Here is a 26,533-nt window from a genome sequence, read left to right as displayed (position 1 = left end):
CTTTTTATTAGAAAAAGTATAGAACTGCACAAATGTCCCCAATATGCAGCTGTATGCAACACTATTGTCTTTGATGGAAGCATTCATCCACCAGTTGTGTACACAGATGTCAATCTGGACATCAGCAGCCCTATTTATCCCTTCCCTCTTTCTTTTAAAAACCTAGTAGAAACTATCGAAAAAATAAATAAATAAAAAATCTCAAATTTTTACTTTAATAGGTCAGGAGACTCAACGGCCAGGATATGGAATCTTAGTGAAAACAGCACTAGTGGATCAACACAGCTTGTTCTTAGACACTGTATACGAGAAGGGGGACAAGATGTTCCTAGCAACAAGGATGTAACCTCTTTAGATTGGAATGTAAGTATACATATTTAAAAATCAATAGTTTTTAAAATTTTACCTAATTCTAGTTTGCATTATTTTGTCGCCCTAAGTGGAGAGTCTTGATATGGCACGTTTAATCTTTTGTGCATTTCTACGGCATTTGGAAAGTCTTCACACCCTTTCGCCTATTTCACACTTTGTATTGTTGCAGACTTGTACTAAAATTAAGAATTTAAAAAAGTTCCCCCCCCCCCCCCCCCCAATTATTGTGCACTCGATACCCCATAATAAGAATGGGAAACCAGGATTTGTCTTATGTGTTGATTTATTAAAAAGAAAAAAAAATTAATTTTTCATGTACATAAGTATTCAGACCCTTGGGTAGAAGGCATACAATTTAGCTCTGGGCCTCCCATGCTCATCCCATGTTTCTACACCTTGACTGGAGTCACCTGTGGTAAATTCAGGTGATTGGAAAAACACACCCCTGTCTATATAAGGTTTCACAGCTGACAATGTATATCAGAGCAAAAAACAAACCATAAGGAGAAAAGAACTGCCTGTAGAGCTCAGACTGCATATTGGGGAGCCACAGATCTGGAGAAGGGTACAATTGTTTTTATTTATTTATATTTTGCTGCACTAAAAGTTCCCAAGAGCACCGTGGCCTCCAAAATTCTTACATGGAGGAAGCTTGGAACAACCAGGACTCTTCCCTGTTGTACTCCGGTGGAATGTATTTTTATTTATTTTTATTTCAAATGAACTGCAGCAAAAGAGTTAAACAGATTTGTAAATTACTATTTAAAAATCAAAATGTTTCCAGAACTTTTCAGCTGCTATATACTACAGAGGAAGTTGTATAGCTTTTTTTCTGTCTGACCACAGTGCTCTCCATGTCAGGAACTGACCAGAACAGGAGCAAATCCCCATAGCAAACCTCTCCTGCTCTGGACAGTTCCTGACATGAAGATGTCAGCAGAGAGCACTGTGGTCAGACTGAAAATAACAATTCAACTTCCTCTGTAGTATACAGTACTGGAAGGATTAAGATTTTTAAATAAGTAATTTGCAATATACAATTCTGTGTAACTTTCTGACACCATTTAAATGAAAACATTAGTTTTCCACCGGAGTACCCCTTTTTAATTTGGTGGACCCATCAAACTAAGTAATTGGGGGGAGAAGGGCCTTTGTAAGATTGGTGACCAAGAACTCAAAGGTCACTGTGGAAGAGCTTCAAAGATCCTATGTGCAGATGGGAAAAACTTTTCAAAAGGTCATTCATCACTGCAGCCCTCCTCCAACTAGGCTTTATGGCAGAGTGGCCAAAAAGAAGCCTTTTCTTGGTTAACAAGCATGAAATCTGACTGTACCAGGCAAGATTCTCTAATCTGCACAAGCCAAAAAGTTGAATCTTGGTTTCAAGCGGAAGTGTCTGGTCTGTAGAAAACAGACCCCAGAATCCCCACCCACCAGAATACAGACCCCAGAATCCCCACCCACCAGAATACAGACCCCAGAATCCCCACCCACCATAATACAGACCCCTGAATCACCACCAGCTATAATACAGACCTCAGAATCAGACCCCACCAGAATACAGACCCCCAGAATCACCACCCACCACAATACAGACCCCATAATCACCATCCACCATAATACAGACCCCATAATCACCACCCACCATAATACAGACCCCAGAATCAGACCCCACCATAATTCAGACCCCCCACAATAATACAGACCCCAGAATCAGACCCCCCCCACAATAATAGACACCAGAATCAGACCCCCCCACAATAATACAGACACCAGAATCAGACCCCCCCACCAGAATCAGACCCCCCACCATAATACAGACCCCAGAATCAGACCCCCCCCCCACCAAAATTCACACCCCAGAATCGGACCCCCCACCATAATACAGACCCTAGCATCACTGCCCTGCATAATACAGACCCCACCATAACACAGACCCCACCATAACACAGACCCCAGTATCGCAACCATGCATAATATAAACCCCAGAATCAGACGCCAGTATCGCCGCCCCGCATAATACAAACTGCAAATTCAAACCCCAGTATCGCCGCCCCGCATAATACAGACCCCAGAATCAGACCCCAGTATCGCCGCCCCGCATAATACAGACCCCAGAATCAGACCCCAGTATCACCGCCCCGCATAATACAGACCCCAGAATCAGACCCTAGTGTCACCGCCCCTCATAATCTGTAGAGGACTGTTATTGGGATCTGTAGATGATACTGCTGTTCGGGCATCTGTGGATAACACACTTATGGGGGGATCTCTGGATTATGCAGTTATGGGGGATCTTAAGATGATACACCTTTTGTGGGATATGTAAATCACACACTTATGGGGGTTCATTAGATAACATCTGTGAATGACACACTTAATAGGGGGATCTGTGAATGACACACTTAATAGGGGGATCTGTGAATGACACAGTTATGGGGATCTATAGACTGACAGAGACTAGAGCCTGTCTCTGGGGCAGGAAAGCTGCTGTCAGAGCCAGGAGCTGAGCTTGAGTGTACAACACAGAAACATATAGGAGACTTACTGGTCTGTAGCAGCGACCCCTGGTACAGAGCGATCCCCTCCCCCCTCCATGCTGCCAACAGACAGCCAGCACGGCAGCTGAAAAGGGATAGGAGGAAAAGAGAGAGAACTCTCTCTCTCTCTTTTTCTCTCTCGTTGTTCGCAGCACAGCAATAACCGGGCAGGGAGGGACACATCTTCCTTCCCTGATCTTTTAACAGCAGATCTTCTAAAGTGATGGTGTCCCAGGACTGCCCGCAGGTCTGCAATAGCTCGTGTGCCACTCAAACGCATTCCGCATGTCAGGGGTTGCCGACCCCTGGTCGAGTTAATGCATTTTTCTTCTAGGAGTTTAGGAAGTATGACTTTGCTTTGGATTTTTAATATATTTACTTTGTATTTTCATATTGATAGAGTGAAGGAACACTTCTAGCTACTGGGTCTTATGATGGCTTTGCAAGAATATGGACAAAAGATGGTAAGCTGTGAATTTTGCATTAAAGTCTAGTCGGATCACAGTGTTAACATGCTTAAAGAGTACCTGTCATCAAACCATATTTTCTAAACTAACTCAGATTATATCCCCCAACTACTCCTAACACCCCTCCTGCCCTTAAAAAAAAAAAAAAAAAATTCCAAGCTTTAAAAAGCTCTGTATCTTACCTTACCCCTTGTTCACATTGTGTGAGCTCATGGCAGGAGAAAGTGGGTGTTCCCCAGCAGGCATGACATCACTGAAGACTGTGAGAGCTCTGCCTCGCCATGCCCCGCACACACTTCCGCAGTTTGGTCTCCTGCCAATCCAGGAGGAGACCAAAATAACTGTTTGACTTGCGGCAGAGAACAGAACAGAGCCACCTAGTGGACGTTTTCTCACATTAAAAACATATAAAGGTTCAGAATTTTAACAGCAAGTAAATAGCAAAGTGTCTTATAATTAATTACATAAGGAACAATATGTTAAAAGTTTAGTTTGGTGACAGGTACTCTCTCTTTTTTTAAAGGGGTATCCCAGAGGTTACTTTTTATAACCAACTAGGCACAGGCTGCTGTAAAATAAAAGGGAAACTCTTATCTTGCTGTGCCAACATAACACAAGTGCTTTGCAATAAGGAACAGGTAAGATAAAAATATATATCCCATGTATTTTACAGCAGTTTGTAATACCTTTTTTTAAGTGCTGAAATTTAAGGAGGACCTATCAGTTCTGAGAGAAAAAACACAAAAACGAAGTTAAAGAATAGTTTATTATTAGCAAAATAGGAGTTTGTTCCTCTGAGAGGCACAAGTAAGCAATATGAGCTGATTCTATATAGCCTATAAATGGAACATGAAGCTTTGAGTTTCAGTCTGGCCAGGATTTGCTTGTTTCACCATTCTGTTGGTTTACAGGTTCACATTATAATGTGTGAATTTTACCACTAAGCAAATCCCAAACCTGGTGAACTAACTCACCAATGTATCCTAATGCAGGTTCCTTCTCTTTGTCAGAATCCTAAACTTTACTTCATGCATAAGTCTTGCTAGTCATGTAATAAGACTTTCCTATATATTTTGCAGATTAATTTGTTTCTCGCATAGGTCCACTTTAAAGATCAATGGTATTCACGCTTATTTTCCAAAACAGGTTATGGAAATGTGTTGACATTAAGAAACTCATAATCTTATGGTCTATTTCCATATCGGTGCCATGGCTTTGCCTGAGTATCAGTTTTCTTTAACTTGCAGGAAACCTTGCAAGCACTTTGGGGCAACATAAAGGACCCATATTTGCATTAAAATGGAACAAGAAAGGAAACTTTATTTTAAGTGCAGGAGTTGACAAGGTAAACTTTTCTGGAATGCTAAATATTGTTAAATCACATTTAGGAACCAGATCTTAAGACTTATTTGTTGAACTGCTTTATAAGTTAAATATGTATGTTCAAAATCAGCTTCAAAAGGCTTCTCCACTTTTGGCAATCTTTACTTGTTACAAGGTTTCCTTGACAATGAGCTGATCAAAATGTCTGCCTTCTGCTGTGAACTCCAGCAGTAAGTTATGTGTTGGGAACCTATAAGTAAGTGTTCAATTTCCTAACAGCTCCTCCACAGGGGAAGTAAGTGGTATCCTGAATTACAAAAAAAACACTGCAACATGCTAGGGCGTTAAAATAACAAACTCCAGCCTACTTGCCTCACCCATTCTGGTGCCCTGATCTGCCCTTGTGTATGTGTTTTTCTTCCCTAAATGATGTGCTCTCTCCGTTCTGTTGATGTTTTAAATCCACAGAAGTCAGTCACTAAGGCTGCAGTGGGGTTGGAACATCAGCAGAGCCGGATGAACGCGTCACGTAAGTTACTAAACGGACACTGTCGAAACATACTCACCTTGATGTCCGCAAGGTGAGTATGCTATATTTTATTTTACACACATAGAAGCCTTTTCTTTAACAGAGGACCCTCTCCTGTTAAACTCCAATCTCAAGTGTACAATGCTTGGGGTTTTGTATTCTGCAGCAATCTGCATGTGCGTATTTAGAATTAGGAACATATGTGGATTTATTTTCTCTTGATTTTGAGTTTTAAGAGGAAACCTTTTTAATAAATTTTATAAAGTGTATAGTATAGACGTCTTTTCAGCATATCGTGGTTTAAAGAGAACCTGTGGCCAACCACCCAAAAAGTTAGATTGTATTATCATTAGCTTTGAGTGGCCTGATGAAACATCTTTTTCTCTATCAGCTCCATTGGAGGACACAGACCTTGGGTATATGCTGTTGTTGCTAGGAGACTTGACACTAAGGAAATCAAAAAAGTTTGCTCCTCCCAGCAGGATATACCCGCCTACAGAGCCTGAGGTAATCAGTTTTAGCTTAGTGTCGCAGGAGATGGACACTAGTCTGGGGTTCTCCCCAGACTTGGTCTAACATTTTTTTATTTTTACAGAATAGGGACGTTTAGTTTTTCTTCCCTTTTATTTTCCTTTTTTCAGGTGGGGTCTCAGGAACATAGCTTTCACTGTTTCCCTATTTGCGATTGAGGGGGCACAGGCATCGTGGATGTACTGTCAACCCTCTCTCACCAACGGCCAGCGCCTGGAGTTGTACCTTATGGGTCCGGGTCCCCCACCTTTCCCTGCTCGTCTCGCTTTTCAAGCTCAGCATGATGCAGGTGACAAAAAAAGCTGGTTGAAGGCTTCATGACTGAAGACTTCATTAGGTGAGTTCTTCAGATTGAGGTGAGTATTCTCTCCCCCCCCCCCCCCTTTTTTTCTTTCAGGTGCGGGGGCTTGCAACTACTGGAGACCCCCTGTTTTGGTCCCACTCCTTTTTACTCTATCTAGTTGGGGGTCTCTATTGAGCAAGGATTCCCTAATGTTTATTGGGGGCACTTAGGGAATGCAGGGGGCTAAAAGGAGTCAGTGGTGTAGGACGGGGTGTGTGGATTTACTTTTGGCAGTTATTCAGCAGCCGCGGCTGCCTTTTCACTTTAGCATTCCTCTGTGCTCTGGCAGCGTCGTGTGCGACGCGGCCGGGGCGCAGTTTACTTTTGCCTTTCGCAGCTGCTTCCTGCGCCGGCTTTCTTGCTCTCTCCCGTTCCCCTGCACTCACATATGCTTCGGGGATGGGAGCAGGCGCCATTATTAGCCGGCATCCTTCTTTCTCGGCAGAGTTCGTGCCCTTGGGAGAGCGCAAATCTCTTTAGCCAATAGGAACTGTGCAGGGGTCTGTTAGCCAATTAGAGGCACCTCAGTCTAATCCGGCCCCTCTTTTCCGATTGGTCCGGCCGCCCCTGCCTGTTTTCTCTCTCCTTTCTCTTTCCTTTCCTCACAGCAGCTGCCTGGTGGGGGACACGGATGCTGGTGAGGCTGTTTTATTTTACTCATGTCAGAGCCCAGAACTGTTCCTCCCTCTAAACAGGTACCTGGGGCCCTGGTCACCTACTATTCTTGTAAGGGCTGCAACTCCAAAATGTCTGGGTCTGCCGAACCCACTTGTTCCGCCTGCACCTCCTGACCCCCCTGGTATTCCTATTCAGGATGCTCCCCCAGATCCAGAGGGCTCTGCTGCCCATCCAATATGGGTGTCTTCCCTCTCTGTCTATTTCTGATTTAGCGCAGGTCTCCCGCTCCGTGGTGACTGCTTTAGAGAGGTCCTCCTTACACCGTTCCCCAAGAGAGCCTTGCTCTCCCTCACCCTATTTTAAACGCTCTCAAAGTGTAATAGGGGTCATTCTCTGACTCCTCTCCGGAGTCTTTGTACAGACGTAGGCGTTCCTCTCATGGGCACCGTCCCTCTGCTACGTCTTCCAGTAAGTGTCTTTCTTCTAGAAGACGCTCCCCGGGTCACCGTTCTGAGTCTCCAGAACGGCGCGCCTCCCTCTTCTAAGGCTGCCTCCACCCGTTCCCACTCCCCTGGAGAACTAGTTGATGAGGCTGCTTCTGTTTCTGACTCAGAAGACCACGCAGACATGACCAATACGGTGGATTCATTGGTTTCGGCCATAAAAGACACCTTTCACCTAGAGGACCCAGGAACTTCGGACGCTGTCCAAGAAGTTTCCTTTGATCGTGCCCGTCCGGCACCCAAAATGTTCAGCTCCCATGCTGAATTTGAAGCCTTGCTAGAGTCTGCCTGGAGGCACCCTGACAAGAGGTTTCAAGAAACAAAGAAGGTTCAAGCACGTTATCCCTTTGCTAAGGACCTCATTGCCCGGTGGACCTCACCCCGTCTATCTAAGACTACTACCCTACCTTTGCCCGATGCTGCATCTTTTAAGGATCCAGCGGACAAAAAGGTGGAGACCTTGACTAAATTTGCCTTTGAGGCTACGGGTTCATCTCTTCTCCCTGCCTTTGCCTCTGCCTGGGTTTCCAGAGCCCTTGCGCCATTTCGCGCTGGATCAGGTCTGCTATTTCAGAAGCTTACCGTTGCAGGGGGAAGACCCCTCCTTTCAGGGTTTCAGCTCACTCCACGCGTTCTGTCCGAGCTTCCTGGACTCTTCATAACAGAGCTTTAGCCTCTCAAGTCTGTAAGGCGGCTACATGGCCGTCCTTGCACACTTTACTAAATTCTACCAGGTTCATACCTTTGGATCCGCGGATGCTAGTCTGGGCCGTAAGGTGTTGCAGGCGGCGGTGGCCCAACCTGCCCCTTGATTGTTTTCGGTGCCCACCCTAGGGACGGTTTTGGTACGTCCCAAGGTCTGTGTACCCCAATGGAGCCGATAGAGAAAAAGGGATTTTTGTCTTAACGTAAAATCCTTTTCTCGGAGGATCCATTGGGGGACACACAGCTCCCGCCCTTTCTTTGGTGTTCTGGTTTTGGTTACCTGTCCGAGGGTGTGTTCAGTTAATTTTTTGTTCTGGTTACCTCGGACTGGTCTTGGTTTTCTGCCTCTGTCCTCTCCTACTTACCTCAGGCTCTGTAGGTGGGTATATCCTGCTGGGAGGAGCCGACTTTTTTGATTTCCTTAGTGTCAAGTCTCCTAACAACAACAGCATATACCCAAGGTCTGTGTCCCCCAATGGATCCTCCGAGAAATGGATTTTACGGTAAGACAAAAATCCCTTTTTTACAGTTTCTTAATAGGCTCTTCCGTTCCTGAGACATATGGGTTTATTATTTGTCAATTCAGGCAATGCGTCAGATCGGTGTAGACTGAATACCCCCTTCCGGTATAATCCCACCATAACAGCTTACATTCACTCCCATTATTAAAGTTAAGTTTGCACCCATCTAACAGATTCCCTGAAATGTCAGACAAATTATAAACCCTTCTTTCAGTAAAAGAAAGGCGTGGAATCAGGGAACCTTAAGCTATTTAATGACCATGCAATAAATTTTGGGTTGTTGGCCACAGGTTCTCTTTAACCCCTTAAGGACAGCCCATTTTGGCCTTAAGGACTAGACAATTTCATTTTTAAGTTTGTTTTTTCCTCCTTGCCTTCAAAAAATCATAACTCCTTTTATATTTTCATCCACAGGCTAGTATGAGGGCTTGTTTTTTTTTGGCGCGCGACCAGTTGTCCTTTGTAATGCATTCACTCACTTTACCATAAAATGTATGGCGCAACCAAAAAAATACTATTTGTGGGGAAATTTAAAAAGAAAACCGCAATTTAGCAAATTTTGGAAGGTTTTGTTTTCACGCCATACAATTTACGGTAAAAATTACATGTGTTCTTTATTCTTTGGGTCCATACGATTAAAATGATATATTGTGTTAATATATATTGATTTATGATTACATACTTTTCTATTACTGTTGCGCTTAAAAAAAAATCTTAAACTTTTGAACCAAATTAGTACGTTTAACATTCCTCTATTTTGAAGACCTAGAACTATATAATCTATTTCCGTGTAAGCGGCGGTATGAGGGCTCATTTTTTGCGCCGTGATCTGTACTTTTTATTGATAACGTATATAAAACTTTTAATAATTTTTTTAAACATTCACCGTACGGTATCATTAACATTATATTTTAATAGTTCAGATATTTACGCACGCGGGGATACCAAATATGTTTGTAATAATTTATTTATTTATTTTTTACACTTTTTGGGGGGAAAATGGAACACTTTAAATGTTTATTGGGGGAGGGGATTTTCTATATATTTTTTTTTCACTTATTTTTATACTTTAATAGTCTTCATAGGAAATCACTTGATTGCTAATACTGTTCAGTGCTATGCATAGTGCATAGTAATGATCAGTGTTATCGGTTATCTTCTGCTCTAGTCTGCTCGATCTTAGACCAGAGCAGAAGACTCGTGGAGGCTGGTGATGGGACCTCTGTTTGCCATTCTGGATGATCAGATTGCCACGGCAGCACTGCATGCTATCCAATCATCCATTTTAGTGACCGCAGTGCTGCAAATGCCGTGATCTGCATTGATCACGGCATCTGAGTGGTAATTGTCGGCCATTACCGGTGGGTCCCTGGCTGCTAGCAGCAGCCGGGACCTGCCGCGCATGACCTGAGCATTGCTCCAATGCTTGCGGTTATGTATAGGACGTAAATGTACATCCTGGTGCATTAAGTACCACCTCACCAGGACGTACATTTACGTCCTGTGTCGTTAAGGGGTTAAAGGGAACCGTTCACCACATTTGACTACCATATAACCAGAGGAAACATGTTATATATGTAAGGATTGTTTTCTACCATGCCTGGATTTCCTCTTGCCCATCAATGGAAGTAGAAAGAACAAATTTTGAAAATTTGCAACGCCATATGTAAATTGTGCTTAACCAGTCATTGGGGTGTACAGCTTCCCTAACTATTCACAGCCCCCAGGCTGTAATCACGCTTGTTCAGTCTCTTATGCCTGCTCAGGGTAGATTGACAGCCAGGGCATCGCCCAATGTCACTGCTCTGCTCCCTGAAGTCTTGTGCAGGCTCAGGGATGACGTGACTCATAGACTGGACATATGCGATTATTGCCCCGGGAGCGTTGACTAGTCCGGGAAGCCGCACTCCACACTGACTAGTTTTTTTTTAAGTATTTTATTTATAATTTTGGAAAAAAAAAAACAATATAACACTTCAGGGAGCACCGCAAGAGCACCCAAACTGCATATTTTAACATTTAAGACTCACATAGAAAAATGCATGCATAACAGCAACATATCAGCATAAAGAACAAGTCCATATGTAGAGGGAAATTATGAGCCAGGAAACGGGCCACATACAAAGTCTCTGAAGTAAAACAGCCCAACAAAAGATGACACAATCACACACCAGACATGCACCCTTCCACGTAGATTACAATAACAATCCACTCTTACTGAACAGTTGCCACATGCTCTGAGGGGACAACCGACTCCCCTAAAATCAACCAAGTCATCCAGACCTTATCAAACTTTTTGGGGCACTTACAACTTACATACAGGGTTCTATTCAGCAAGACGTGCTTATTCACTAAATTAAATAATCGGAAAATAGGAGGGAGGAAGCGTCCTTCCAGGCCATAATCACAACCTTCAGGGCACAGAACAAGAGGAATCTAATTAGGAGACACCTATGGGAGTCTGACTCAAGACCATTAATCAACAAACCAACCTCAGGGTTAAAAAATAAAGGGGAAACTCCAGATGGTCTGCCAAAAAACTGCATCACTGCTCTCCAAAAGGGAACCACGTTAAGGCAACTCCACACTGCATGCATAAAGGATCCTCTATCACTTGCACACCGAAAATAGACATTCAAAGGGGGAACACCTATACGAAATAGCTTAACCGGGGGTATAATACAGCCGGAGAAAAAATCTAGACTGGATAAGCATATCCTAAGCATTAACCACTGTGGCATAATATGTCGCTGCAACCTGTTTCCACTGCTTCTCCGAGAGCTCTGGCATGTCCTCTACCCACTTTATATAAGCCAAAGCAAAGGGGTCTGGACCTACTGACTGAAGTAAAGCATATGCTTGCATCAGTGTGGCTTAGAGAGGTCAGGGGCACCCAGGAGCAACTCCACTTCAGAAAAAACTGTGGTCACATACAAGGAGCCAAACTGTGCATGAACTGCATGTCTCAACTGGAGATGGAAATGGGCACTCCGAAGACATTATAACTGTCACACATGTCCACAAAGGATGGGAGGGAATGAAGCTCCCCAAACAAGTGCATAGCAAATTTGACCCCATGGGAACTCCAGAAACTGGCTGCTCCCAAAACCTGCCTGTGTCCCAATTGGGGCTTCCCCCACAGAGGTGCTCTAGAAGAATCTGCAGGCTGCGGGAAGCACCCAGACACCACAGACCACACCGCCGCCACCGTTTTAATAGGAGTCAACAAGGAGAAAGAATGAAATATCTTTACAAGGCATTGGTTAAAGTCTCATACAAAACCCATGATAGCATCTGCTAGAGCCGTAGATACGTTGGAGAGATCCAGATCAATCCACCAGGCCGTGTACAGTTGGGTCCATAAATATTAGGACATTGACACAATTCTAAAATTTTTGGCTGTATACACCACCACAATGGATTTAAAATTAAACGAACAAGATGTGCTTTAACTGCAGACTGTCAGCTTTAATTTGAGGGTATTTTACATCCAAATCAGGTGAACGGTGTAGGAATTACAACAGTTTGCATTTGTGGCTTTCACTTGTTAAGGGACCAAAAGTAATGGGACAATTGGCTTCTCAGCTGTTCCATGGCCAGGTGTGTGTTATTCCCTCATTATCCCAGTTAAAATGAACAGATAAAAGGTCCAGAGTTCATTTCAAGTGTGCTATTTGCATTTGGAATCTGTTGCTGTCAACTCTCAAGATGAGATCCAAAGAGTTGTCACATCAGTGAAGCAAGCCATCATTAGGCTGATAAAACAAACCCATCAGAGAGAGAGCCAAAACATAAGACGAGCCAAAACAACTGTTTGGGACATTCTTAAAAAGAAGGAACGCACCGGTGAGCTCAACAACACCAAAAGACCCGGAAGACCAAGGAAAACAACTGTGGAGGAAGACCGAAGAATTCTTTCCCTGGTGAAGAAAACATCCTTCACAACAGTTGGCCAGATCAAGAACACTCCAGGAGGTAGGTGTATGTGTGTCAAAGTCAACAATCAAGAAAAGACTTCACCAGAGTGAATACAGAAGGTTCACCACAAGATGAAAACCATTGGTGAGCCTCAAAAACAGGAAGACCAGATTAGAGTTAGCCAAACGACATCTAAAAAAGCCTTCACAGTTCTGGAACAACATCCTATGGACCAAGATCAACTTGTACCAGAGTGATGGGAAGAGAAGAGTATGGAGAAGGAAAGGAACATGATCCTAAGCATGCCACCTCATCAGTGAAGCATGGTGGCGATAGTGTCATGGCATAGTGGGCATGTATGGCTACCAATGGAACTGCTTCTCTTGTATTTGATGAGGTGACTGCTGGCACAAGCAGCAGGATGAATTCTGAAGTTTCAGGGAATATTATCTGCTCATAATCAGCAAAATGCTTCAGAACTCATTGGACGGTGCTTCACAGTGCAGGTGGACAATGACTCAAAGCATACTGCAAAAGCAACCAAAGAGTTTAAGGGAAAGAAGTTGACTTGGCCATTGCATAACATTCCATCACCTGACCTGAATCCGATTTTGAGCATGCATTTCACTTGCTGAAGACAAAACTGAAGGGAAAATGCCCCAAGAACAAGCGACGATAAGGGTAAAGACGACCAAGCCTGTAGCAGGTCAGCAGTAGAAGACACAATAGGATCCAAATTAAGGGTCAGAAAATCAGAGACATACAGAAACCTCCAAGCCCCAAATACCTAAACTTGTCAACCACTCAGACCATTGGAGAGAAGAGGAAGAACAACAGATTGCTGCATGAGGGATGACTTCGACCAGTAGGCCCAAAAAGGAGCCATACCAGGTAAGGAGATCAAACAACGCCACCAAGTACCTTCTACATCAGCAAATGTATGTGTCGTCCGCATACATAGACCTTCTCCTTGAGAGGGATCCCTACGCAACCAACAAATAGGAGATAAAGCCCAAATGGCAGCTGTCAATGGCTCACAGTCAAGGCAAACAAAAAAGGGGACAACGGGCAATCCTGACGTTTACCCCGTCCCAAGGGAAAAGACTCAGACACATCCAAATTCGTACGAATACAGGCCCTAGGACTATCATAGCAAATGCACCCAAGCCCTGAATTTAGGGCCAAACCTGAAAACACGTATCAGACACCAAATATACTGCCATTCCACAGTCAAAGGCTTTATAAATGTCTAGACTAACAACAAACCCCAGAGAAGTATCCCTCTCAGACGCGGCAATATTAAGCTGAAGCCGCTTCACATTATCTGTATTTCTGCCAGGCATGAACCCCGTTTGGTCAGGATGTACAACAGAAGCGATGACCCCCTGAAGCCGATTAGCCTGGGTAAGAGGCAAAGCCCGCAGTAAAAGGGAGACCATCGGGGACACCCAAGAACAATAGAGGTTACAACAAAAGTCCCCAAAAATATCATTAATAGCTACCGGGTCGGACTCTTAACACCCCTGTCAGCCCACTAATACATGGGTTTGAAACTACCAGCCTGCTCTCCCTAGCTAAATACGCCAACAATTTCCCATTCTTGTCCCCAAACTCGGAGTGCAGCTTCTCTATCCACCAGCTTCTTTTACACCCGCACCTCCTGCAAAGCCTTATAGGCATCCTACTGAATCAACTTATCAGGGTGAGACCCATTATGCTCCCAGAAACTACCAATGAGCCATAGCTAAACTGACTAGTTGAGCATCATTTACATACAGTGCAGGAAGTTCTCAAAACTTTTTATTCCCACTTTCAGAGACAGGCAGGAGGAAATCAAGCCATGGTAAGAAACTGGATCTTCAAATCTGTAAGGCTAATTTCACACTACCGCTACTGACAGTCAGTAGCAGGTCCGTTGGAAGATGGCGGGAAAAACATTAGTTCTTGCAATGTCGTTTTTTTTTTTTCTCCTATTTTCTGCCGGCATAACGGCCGCAATAAGACGTTAGAGAATCCCATTCAAGTGAATGAGATCCTCTGTACCCTTTATGCCTCCCGTTGGGCTCAGTCACACTAACGGCCGTTAAAGGTAAAAAAAAGTCTAAACGTCCGTTTTTGGTGGAGCCCAGCGGTAGTGTGAAAGTAGCCTAATGTGTTGCTGATGGTTATATAGCGTTAAACCTGGTGGTAGGTCTGTACTAAGGCACAGTTTTACACTGAATTGGTATAAAATGTATAATGCAATGCAAAGTTACTCACCTTTTTTTAATGAATCATGCCTATAGGCGGTATAAATCTGTTACGTCATATTAAAAAGGTAGTGGCATCTTTGCTCTTGAGGTAAAGTATAAAAATGTTTACAATTTTACCTGATATTGTGTTTTCTTCACAGACGACAATAATCTGGGATGCACACACAGGGGAAGCAAAACAGCAGTTTCCTTTCCATTCTGGTAAATATTAGGCTGCTTTCAATCAGCTCTTAAGACAGGTGGTCAATGAGGGGTGATATTGCATGACACCTGTTGAAATGATTATTTGTAGTTTAGGAGGCCCTTGCCTTAACAAACTGCAAAAGATGCTGAGAATAACTTTCAATACTTTTCCTACACTGGTGCAGAGATGGTGGTTGTCATGAGACTTGTCTCTGCCATGCACAGCACAGTGTACTAGGCACAATGCAATAGATCACTTCTTTGTAGTGGTTGATTACATTCTACAGATACTCTGACCACCAAGCTCCTTGTTTAGTAGATTTAGCATCCTGCTAAAGATGGTTTAATGGTGTTGCTAACTTTTTTTTAATGTGCAGATACTGAATTGAATTGTTTAAAGAGTGCTCTTGTTGTATGTTACAGCACCTGCATTGGATGTGGATTGGCAAAGTAACAATACTTTTGCTTCGTGTAGCACAGACATGTGCATCCATGTATGCAAACTGGGACAGGACAGGCCAATAAAAACATTCCAGGGACACACAGTAAGTGTTACTCTTTGACCATCATTGTGTTTATTTTCATTGTGTTAAATCTCACTGAAAAAATGTCTGTTTAGCTTAAAGGGGGTACTCTGCCACTAAACATGCCTGATTGCTGTAGTCCGGCCGCTGATTCTCCCCGCGATTTCCTGGCCGGTGCTGTGGCGTTCGTGAACATGAAATTCTGGTTCTTCCATGTTTGTGACATAATGCCACGCCCCCTGCTATCATGTCTATGGATTGGGCATGACTGCTAGTTCTAAATACAAAATAAAATTTTCTTTATAAAGTATATTAGAAATGTTGATGTTTTGCTAAGATGTACTACGTATAAAAAGTTTTTTATCCTAAGTCAGACCAGACAGACTGCCCCAATGACTTAGAGCCCCATACCCAACCGAAGTTACAACTGCAGAATGCATTATATATCATAAGGAAGAATGTCAATGTTTCAAGCTGCCTGTGATTTGGGAAGCATGAAATTAGGGGCAGGTTACATTTAACTCTTTCATGTCTCAATCAATTTTCATTCTTGTGAAAAAAAAAATTATTTTCCTCTTTTTAAAAGCCTTAACTGTTTCAATTTTTCATCTACAAAGCCATATGATGGCTTGTATTATGCGGAGCCAATTGTCTTTCTAATGACACCACTAATTTAACCACAGTCTACAGTGAAACTGAAAGAAAAAAATGCGTGGTGAAATTAAAACAATAAACACAATTCTGATGTAGCTTACTTTAATAATTTGGACAACTCTGCACAAGGAAATATACATTTTTTTTAGCTTGGGGAAAGAGGGTGATTTATATATTAGGGAAAGAGCTTTAAAAACTTTTTTTTTTTTTTTTTACACTTAAATGGCCACTGACATTAGAAAAACTTCCTTTGGCATGTCCTAGCAACATGTCAAAAGTTTGATCTGCGAGTGTTTGAGTGTTTAGGCATCCACCAATCAGGACAACTAGCTGGAAGAAGTCCGCGCTCAAAGCAGTTTCCCCTGGCTCCACAGTAGCCCGTGTTTGCTGAAAGCAGGATGCCACAAATTGACTGTTTTTTGGACCTAAGGAAGGTGCAATTGAGTGCCTAAACACGTTGTAAATATGTTGTACATATACCAAATAAACTTGTGCTTGTTGCAACTGTGGTGGCTCAAGAATTGTTTTGTGGGAAACATACAGCAGCGCTCATTCAGGACTAATTTTTGTTCCCTTCTATTTACTCTCCCTGCTCCATGCCATGTGATCGAGACAAACTCTCCATATAAGTCTATGGGAGTGTCTCCATTACGTTAGTTAGGGGGGGTGGAGACAGGGAGAGGAGCGCAAAGTTTGCTCCCAGCTTGTTCTCTTGATCAGCGCAGACACCCGCCAATCGAAACTTTTTACATGTCAAATGTTTTTTCTAATGACAGATAAACTTTCTTTTATACGCAATCATTGAATTGCTTATTCTTAGCAATGGTATGTTATTGAATAGCATTGATTCATTAAATCTGTGCTCGGTTAGTACAATCTGAGGCAGACCGTAGTATCATAGCAAATAAGTCCAGCACTGTAGCCTTTAGAAGGCCTCTGGCACCATATTACCAGAAAGTCACCCTGCAATCATGGTTCTGGTATCCTGATCCGGACCCTTGCCACCTGCGGAAGAAGGCATTTTGTCATTTTAAATGCTGCATTAGTCGTTGATTGTGGCATTTAAAGGGTTAATAGGCAGATATCTCTGTCGATCATAGTCCCTATTAACACACATGTTCCCTTTCTCAACATCATGGGGAGTCAATTTCCCATTAGAATGGAGCTGCTGGATGCACGTGTGCTTCTCCATTCCATTCATTCTGTGGGAGCTGCCCCAGATAGCAGAGTACAGTTTTCGGCTATCAGTGCAGCTCTCGTAGAGAATGAATAGAGGGGCAATGCACATGCAGGAATTTTCTGGTTTCTTGCACTTTAATATCAATCTCTGTATAAAGAAAAGTTATGCTGCTTTCTAATATACCTTTTCTTATAATTTGTCACCCTTTTCAATATCTCTTCTTGGCTGTTGATGGATGAGAATGCTCTAAACATCTAGAGGCCCAAAACCTCATAAATAATACAAATTATAAATTAGCTTTGTTTTCTTTGTTGTTTTTTATTGTTTTGTTGTAAACTGACTTTGCTTATTTGTTTTCTAGAATGAAGTGAATGCAATAAAGTGGGATCCCACTGGTAACCTTCTGGCATCTTGTTCTGATGACATGACATTAAAGGTACATTTGCAGGCACAAGGCTTTTCCTACTTTGTGAATAACATACCACATGCGTCTAACATGAGAATGTGCAGTAAAGATTGCTTGAATAATTTAATAACTGTTTAAAAATCACTGTTACATGTTGAGGTTCCTACTGCTGTTTTTGATTTCTTCTTTTTAGATTTAGACTGTCCACCTAATATGTCTAGTGGTGCTGAAAAGCTTCTTCTAGGGCACAGATTCTTATTGGTTGACCCACAAAATGGCAAAATCACTTCATGACCAAGTACAAGGGGATCCAGGGGATTGGATCCTCTTCAGGGCGTGTGACCTCCAGCACTTGAAATATTATATGGACAATCTGAAAGGGAATTAAAATCACAGTAGAGGGTGGCATAACAAGTAATGTTACAGCAATTTTTACATACGGGACCATTTTATGTGATTCCATTTGGGCAGTTATGTTCTGCACAATCTAGCATAGTAAAAAAAAATTTTTGACTAGTGGGGCAGCAGTAATAAAGGCTTAAAATGTCTGGATATTGAAGTACAGGCATGCTGTAAATCAGTTTTATTCAACTATACCTATGTTATCATTTTAAATGCCAGATCTGGAGTATGAAGCAAGACAGTTGTGTTCATGACTTACAAGCACACAACAAGGAAATCTACACCATCAAATGGAGCCCCACCGGGCCGGGAACAAACAACCCAAATGCTAATTTAATGTTGGCAAGGTAAATACGTTTCCTAAGCATCTAGATTTACCATTTAATTTTTATGCTGTAAACATGCTTTCTTTATATTTTACAGTGCATCCTTTGATTCTACAGTTAGGTTGTGGGATGTAGACAGAGGAATCTGCATTCACACCCTGACTAAACATCAGGAACCCGTGTACAGTGTAGCCTTTAGTCCGGATGGCCGGTACCTGGCCAGTGGTTCCTTTGACAAATGTGTACACATCTGGAACACACAGGTATGACTATGTATAATGTTTGTACAGCTGATCTGTAAACCATATCACACACATAGATACAAATATATATATATTCTGTGTCTGTCTATGAAATCTGATTCCGTAATCAGAATTTAATTCATCAAATTAAAACATCTCCATTACAGAGCTTCAAGTTCCCTAAATTTTTTGCCAAATAACTTCTAAAAACTTCTTCATAAGATGAGACAAATAGGGAGATCTATCAAAACCTGTTCAAAGAAGAAGCTGACCAGTTTGCCCATAGCAACCCATAGGTCATTTTTAATTTTCAGAAAGGTATCTGAAAAATAAGACTATCTGGTTGCTATGGACAACTTTTTTTTCTCTGCAAAGGTTTCATTAAATCTCTCAATCTCCCCAAAAGTGACAATAGGAGCGATTTTGAAACATCTGTGTCAGAAAAACAGAGCTGACCCTTCCAAAGCGATATTAAGCAGATAAAGGTGCATATAAAAAAAAAATTTGCCTATATGGACTTGTTCATTGTTTTTGGTTAGTGATGTGTTTTGGCGAAATCTTCTGAAAATATGACTCTTGTGGTTGACACCCACCTAAGATTAAAGGGAACCTATCACTTGTTTAATAATGTTGGGTCACTGGGTAAGCTAGTACAGACAATAAGGAAAAGCAGAAGGCGATGGCACACCAAAAATTATCAAGAATAAACTTTATTATACAAAATGTATAATAAAGTTTATTCTTGATAATTTTTGTTGTGCTATCGCCTTCTGCTTTTCTTTTCTTTATTGCCTGTACATTTGGTTTAAAAGCATAGATAAGCACCCAGTTGTACTATTAGCATTTGAGGCTGAGCCCACTTTTCTCTAATACACTGGGTAAGCTAGGTCACTGAAACATGCATTTTAGAGAAATCCTAGTTTAATGACCACCAGGACCCAGCTAAGCAGTCAAGTGGTGGGAGTGACCGCTGCATCGTCTCCACATCTTGCTGGCCTTGAGTAATTCCTGCCTCTGTGTATAGCAGTGTTTCTCAACCAGGGTGCCTCCAGATGTTGCAAAACTACAACTCCCAGCATGCCGTCTGGGCCTGCTGGGAGTTGTAGTTTTGCAACCGCTGGAGGCACCCTGGTTGGGAAACACTGGTGTATAAGGAAATGTGTTATAAAAGGCTTGTAGGGCGGGGAGCAACTGCAGGGACCACACATGAATACTTGGCCTGGTCTCAGACTTTTATTGTTTTAAGCTATGATTGTTATATACTTACTCTAAAATGTGTTCTGTGACCCAGCCTACCGCACCTGTTTCATGCTACCAGTGGTTTGGGGGGCAGCATTTAACAAGAGGCAGGTTTCCTTTAACAGCAGATGTTGTTAGTATGTCCATGATTTGCAGATAAATATCTTGTCTGTGGCCATCTTATCCTGTGATCATACAGTAGAAAGTAAAGCATGGGGGGGGGGGGGGGGGGACACCTGCAATGTCAGATCTCTGATTGTCTGATAGGAATGTGGTGACTGCACTCATCAGCAGATGAATACTATAGCAGCGTTTATTATGGTACACATTGCCTCACACAGTACAGAAGAGATTGATGGATGAAAGTACGGACAGCCACACACGAGTCTGGTCTTCTCTGCTGCATTAGGCAATGTGTACCATAATAAATCAACATCATTTCTCTGCTGGACATGGGCTGTATTGTGAGCTGCAGTTAGTGTATGTATGCTGTTTTCTTAAAGGAGTTATCCAGGAATAGAAAAGCAGCTGATGTCTTCCAAAAACAGCACCACACCTGTCCTAAGGTTGTGTGTGGTATTACAACTTGGCTCTGTTCAGTTAAATGGAACTGAGCTGCAATGCCACAACAGGTTTGTTGCTGTTTTTGGAAGAAATCTGAATGTCTTTCTGATCCTAGGCCTGGATAACACCTTTTTCAAGAATACATTTTTGAGCAACTTGTAAACTTATTTGCTTGTCTTTTTCTTTTCCTACTGTTTTTTTTTTCTTTTTTCTTTTCTACTAGACGGGTGCATTAGTTCACAGCTATCGGGGAACAGGGGGTATATTTGAAGTATGTTGGAATGCAGCAGGAGACAAAGTTGGGGCAAGTGCATCAGATGGTTCAGTAAGTATCAATGTAGCCAGTTATTTTTTTACTAATATTTTTTGATCCTGAAAGTATCTACCATTGCTATAAAGGTGTCTTCATATTTTACAGACCTGTAGAGTGGGGGGCAGTTTGGGGAAATAAGCATGAGTAAAGAGTAAGCAAGAGTAAATGTGCAAATACATATAATAGGTATTCGTGTTATAACCTAGTGAGCTGCCTCTAACTGTGCAAAAATCTAGCTTCCACCATGCACTGACAGCTGAAGATCTGATATCCTCATTCTAACAAATGAGGCTGCAGTATATTGCCATACCAGATACAGGCCATGGTCAGTAATGACAGTTTTCAGGAAACATAAAACTAGACTTTGTTTCTTTCACTGACTTGACAGTTAGTGTAATATGTCCTATTTTTTTGGAATATTTATTTCTCTTGTAGTAAATTTTATTTTATTTTTCTTAAACAGGTTTGTGTATTAGACCTACGAAAATAGCGCTACTGGTTGGAAGCCATGGACCGACTATGAATGTGTACATAGCCAAAATGACTGTCCCTGACCCATGTACTGCTATAGTCCCATTTAACCATGGCCAGTCCACTACAGCCAAACTGAAATTAATCCTATACATAGATATTTAAAAATAAAAATTGAAAAACCAATCCCTGCAAAATGTTGCACCTCAAAGAGGACAAAGTTTTTGTCACATCTGGTGAATTTGTGTGTGCTGGAAACTGCTTTCTTTACAACATCTGGAAAGGAGGAGGCGGCGGCGAGCATCGGACAGGCACGCATAGCGGACTTAAATGTACCAAATTTGGAAAATGGTCAATATGCATTCAACATGTTTTATTTTTCCCATCCTCTGTGTATTATTTGTATTTTTTCTTTTCTAAACAGTTTGCCTATACAGAGAACACAGGACGTTAAATCAAGCAATAGTTTGTTCTGGGCTTTGAAATGTAATATTTCGGGCATACAAAGAAACAACTGATGGCTGCATAAAATAACCCTTATTCCTAGCTTTCATTTTCCTCTCCTTCAGCTTTGTATACAGTAATTTAGTTTCTTTGCAGGTATGGGATGATAGGCTTGACTTGGTACATGCTTCTGATAAATGTGTGGCATAAAAATGCCCACAACACCTAAAAAGATATAACACTTGATTCAGAGATGCCAGCTTACAGGTAAATTTCTTTATGGTGACGTGGCTGAATGCTTACTTGGGACATGATTCTGCCAAAACCGAAGGGCACAAATAAAAAATAAATAAAAAAATCAGACAGCGGACACAATTTGTGTCTTTGTTTCTTAAGACCATAAAATCTTTATGGTTTCTTTGTGCACTATTGTGATAGGAGCAAAACACCACCCTTCTCATTTTCCCTATTTTTGTATTTTTTACTTATCCCACTTTAGTAAATAAATGTCATTTATTATGTTTTCTTTAGACCGGGATCATTTTAAAGCAAACTAGGAATACCTGCCTAGACAGTTTTAATGTTATGGGAATCTCCAGATTCCAGTGTTAAAGGACTCGTGGGCTAATTTGTCATAGTAAGAAACATACCTGTGTAAACTTATATCATTATCATAGAAGGAAGAGTGGACATTTCAGCACATTTACATTGACTTTTTTTAGGCCTTTTCATGCAGTTTTTAGGCTTCTGGCTGGGCAAATAATTTACACCATACATTGAGTTAAAAACTGTACACAAGCATCCGTGTTCTTTGCTGCTATTAAAATAGTAACACCGCCTGCTTCCCCCTCTCCCCCGTTTAGATTTTATAATGATTTTCATATGTAAAAATATATATTAGAAAGAAAAAAAAATTAAAATAAAAAGGAAAAAAAAAACACCAATCCTTGCCACCTCTTGACTATATAAAAAGCATAGTTGAGCTATGTTCCCTGTTTTCAGAAATGTTCTGGTGGTTGGGCCGTTAACAATGTTCTATTGCATTATTGTAAATCGACAGAGCATGATTTGTCACAAGCCTTTTATCTGAATTTTTTTTTTATTAAAAATTTAGAAAATATAACCACTTATGGACCATAAAAGATCTGTATGACTGGAGCAATTGTAGAGCAATGTATTGCAGAGGATGACAGTCGCTGTGAATATGCAGTACCCTCGATTTCAGAGTTCTCATAGATCTATGGTGCCATAGTACAGTGTATAAACCTCTGGCCATTCAAATCTTAATATCTAACAAAATGATTTTGTTTTGCTGAATTTTTTCTGCATATTTGGAAACATGTATTAAAATCTGTGGGAGGTGTGCATACAAGCAGGTCTGCTTTTCTTTTCTGAACTGCAGTAGAAAGTGTTTTTATAGGTAACCTAACTTGAATTACACAGTTAATAGTAATATTAATGTGCCTTTTTTAAAGGGCATGTTCTTTCAGTTTGTTTGCTTTCAGGTAACAGGGCAGGATAGAAGCAGTTATCCCCCCCCCCCCCCCCACCCCCAAAAAAAAGTGGAATAAATAAATAGATTGACTGCCATTCAACTGAACTGCTTGCAATGAGTTACATACAAAATATAGAATATTTCCTGTCTAAAACTTCCATTTCATACATAGAGATTCTTGGTTATTAGTTAAGTTTCACACTTTCCATATCACTTTTTGTAGCAAAGGTGTTAGATTCCAGCTGTAAGAACTTCATACCTAAGTACAATTTGAAAAGGAAAAAAAAAATAAAGTATTAAGCGCTACCTCTATATATATATTTAGTATATTTTAGCAAGTTTTTCCTTCTATATCTAAATTGTATTTGAGTGATATTTCTTATTAGGTTAAGCTGAAATATAAGTTGAACAGTTTGCTAAATATCATGGTTCTATTTTTTAACACAATTTCCATGCTCTACCACCCTTCTCCCTTATGTTTGTTATAAATCTGATTCTATCCAAATGAAGCTAGAACATCCTATTTTATATATTTTGCATATTCCGTATAATTTGTTTGGCATCGTAACAGTGACTAATCTCAAATTTCTATAAAAACCCTTAACTTTTCTACACAGTATTTTTATTCAGAACCGCCCCCCCCCATCTCCCCAAAATGGAATCTTGCTAACGTCTATAAAATTGGTGCAATAATGATAGAGAAGCAAGTGCTCCCAGGAATAGGCACAAATGTTTTGACAATGTTTTATTGGTGTAGTCTGTTGTCACTCAAATATAACCAAGAAGAAACACCAACTTTTTATTTTTTCATATCGCAAAGGCTTTTAAAGTATACATGCCTGTGTACAACGGTTTTATGCCATCTGGTGTACAACAATATAGTCATGACAAATGACGACCGTGTGTTTTTAGAAAAAAAATATGGATACTAAATAGTTCAACTACATCACAAATTGAATATTGCTTTTATATTGGCACTTCAACTGTTTGTGATATGATGACTTGTCTGTATATATTTTTTCTCTACCCCTTTTAACTAGTATCTAAAGGAGCTTGTGTAGCTCCCTTTGCTTCCGCCCGATCTGACATGGAGCATAGAAAAGACTGCTGTGTGAGTGGCAGGCGGAGCAAATGCCTAGACAACCGTGCGATACTTAGCAATTATCATGCACATGTCCTATACTTTTTTTTTTTTTTTTTTTTTTTGCTTTTATGATACTTGTTGGGTATCTGTGCAGTGGTGTCTCTCTGTGTCAGTTTGGACAGAACAGAAAGGGGCTGCAGAAACCCCTTTTAAGCCCATGTTCTGGTTGTTTCCCTTCTACAGTGGTGCTTTTAATTTTGGCAGTTGTGCGAGTTGGGCACATAAAATGGTTTAAGGTTTCATTGTTTATGTTGAAGCATACCAGTTCCCTTGCAGCCATCATTGGACACTTAGCTATACAAATTAAAAAAATATGTACATTTTAAGGGTGATGATGCAAAAGTATTATCATACCGGTGAAATAGAACCTTGACATTTCTCTGTATATTTGTCAGGAGTTTTTTCTGTTCCTAAACCTGCAAATCCTTTTGGGTCTAATCCTATCGGCAGCACTGGAGGTCACAAGTCTGCATCATTTCTTGTGCTATTCAACTAACAAATGACATGAACCAGCCCACTGCAATTTTTTGTACATGTTAAATACTTTTATTGTTTAGTTTTCATGATAACGTTTCTAACAGATGACTTTGGTGTTCTGTACTGTCCTGGACCATTTTAATTACACTTTGATGTTATTTGGTTCCACATCATAAGTTTTTCCCCGGTCCCCATCTTGATTTAACCCTGTTTTGACACCTTTTTTTTTTTGTTCCATTTACCTTTTGCATTGTATTGCTCTGACAAATGTTATTTGAATCAGATCTGAAAGAGGTCCAGAATAAAATATATTTTGATATTAATTTTGTGTTTTATTTCCTATCAAAATGGAAATTATGGTGAGAAACAGTAATGCAAATGTGTCATTCAGCAGTCTAAAGAATCAAAACCCATGTACTTATAGGTGTGATTCTATAAAATTTGGCTAGAAATAAGATGATCTTGACAATTTTGACTTCTGTTTTGTTTTTTTTCCTCTCTGTTCACACTTTGGAAAATTCAGCAACAGCAGATTCTGCACCGACCAAAAGAATGAACGTGTTTTCTTTTGGCAGAATGCCAAGCAGACATTATTATATAGACTTTTTATATTGGCAGTGACCACCGCACTCAGAATATCTGCCTAGAATTTCTCCAGGTGGATTTTCCATAGTGTGAGTGTACCCTTACTATAGCCTCTTTGATTCAAGATACCAGGCAAGATGTAGTCAATGGCTTTCCTGCTCTCCCCTTCATGTAAATATTGTCTGTTGTATCTATAACTTCCATGACACCAAACATTACTATACATGTTAATTTTAAAAATTAGTTTAAACAACTTTTCCGATCAAAAGTTCCCTTTTTTAATGGCTAAACTGTAAGTCCTAATTAGGAACTGGATTCCAAATTTTTGGCATGAGATTCTGAAATGCTTTACATGTATTTTTCTATTCGAGGCTGTGGTGCACTTTCCGTGAGAATAAGGCTATGGACAAGAAAGTAGTGATTTTCCAGGTAAGAGTCAGTGAGCCTTAGAAACTACTGATTTTGACAGTAAGTCCATGTTTCTTAGAGAACTAGGGAAGAAGGAGCTTACGGTGTGGCCCAGTGACAATGACCACAGGTTGTTATAACTAGTAACTGCCAATGTAGTAGTTCAGGGGGGAATCATGTCACTGCCTGTGATCGGGGAGCAAAGCTGAGAAACAACACTTCAGAGGGAGCCATATGTATTTGTAGTCCCATTATGAAGATTAATTTCTGATGATTGGTAGGTGGAAATTTGATTCAAGTTGTGGAAAATCTTTTTGATATTTTACAGTACACTTTTGTAGCAGTGTTTTTTTTTTTTTTTTAAATAATGTCTCACCTAGTTTGTCAAACAGACCTAGAATTGTTAGGCCATGTTCACACAACAAAATTTCCAGGTAGAATCTACTGAAAAAATTCCACTCAGAAATTCTGCTGCAGTAGAATTCAATAATCCTGCACTGTGCACGTGCACATGTTCCACGCAGATTCCTGCTTCCCCTGGAAGAATTGACATGAAAATTATTTTGGTGGAATCCTCTCAAATGCATCTATGGAAATGGCACATTGACAAGTAGTCCAAGCGCCAACGGAACATGCAAATTTGCAGAAAGTGCGTCTTTGTTTTCTGGGTGGACTTTCTGCAAATTCTGACACTTAGGCTTGACCTGTCTGTATCAACATCATTAAAGTACTGCAGTGTAGGATTATTATTTTTTTTCATGCAGTGTGCAAAAAATAAAATAATCTGTAACTCTCCTTCCGTCGCTCCCCCGATGTGCCGATATATAGGTCTTCTGAGCCCAGTCCTCTTCTGC

General features: G+C 41.0%; 1 protein-coding gene across 3 annotated transcripts in view; it reads left to right on the top strand.

Annotated features, from left to right (window-relative positions):
* TBL1XR1 (TBL1X/Y related 1) overlaps positions 1-25,009 on the top strand; it is a 165,845-nt gene extending 140,836 nt beyond the window's left edge. For all 3 annotated transcript variants that reach the window (XM_056565216.1, XM_056565218.1, XM_056565217.1), the window contains 10 exons: positions 222-363; positions 3,313-3,376; positions 4,627-4,724; positions 14,763-14,823; positions 15,229-15,350; positions 17,525-17,599; positions 18,191-18,318; positions 18,395-18,560; positions 20,566-20,667; positions 21,119-25,009. In XM_056565216.1, the coding sequence (XP_056421191.1) occupies positions 222-363; positions 3,313-3,376; positions 4,627-4,724; positions 14,763-14,823; positions 15,229-15,350; positions 17,525-17,599; positions 18,191-18,318; positions 18,395-18,560; positions 20,566-20,667; positions 21,119-21,145 (985 nt within the window). In that variant the 3' untranslated portion in view covers positions 21,146-25,009. The remainder of the gene's footprint in view (positions 1-221; positions 364-3,312; positions 3,377-4,626; positions 4,725-14,762; positions 14,824-15,228; positions 15,351-17,524; positions 17,600-18,190; positions 18,319-18,394; positions 18,561-20,565; positions 20,668-21,118) is intronic.
* The last annotated feature ends 1,524 nt before the right edge of the window (positions 25,010-26,533 follow it).

Source organism: Hyla sarda, chromosome 3 (assembly GCF_029499605.1).
Source record: "Hyla sarda isolate aHylSar1 chromosome 3, aHylSar1.hap1, whole genome shotgun sequence".
NCBI lineage: Eukaryota > Metazoa > Chordata > Amphibia > Anura > Hylidae > Hyla > Hyla sarda.
The sequence above is the reverse complement of the archived record's forward strand: the minus strand, read 5'-3'. Positions and strand labels throughout refer to the sequence as shown.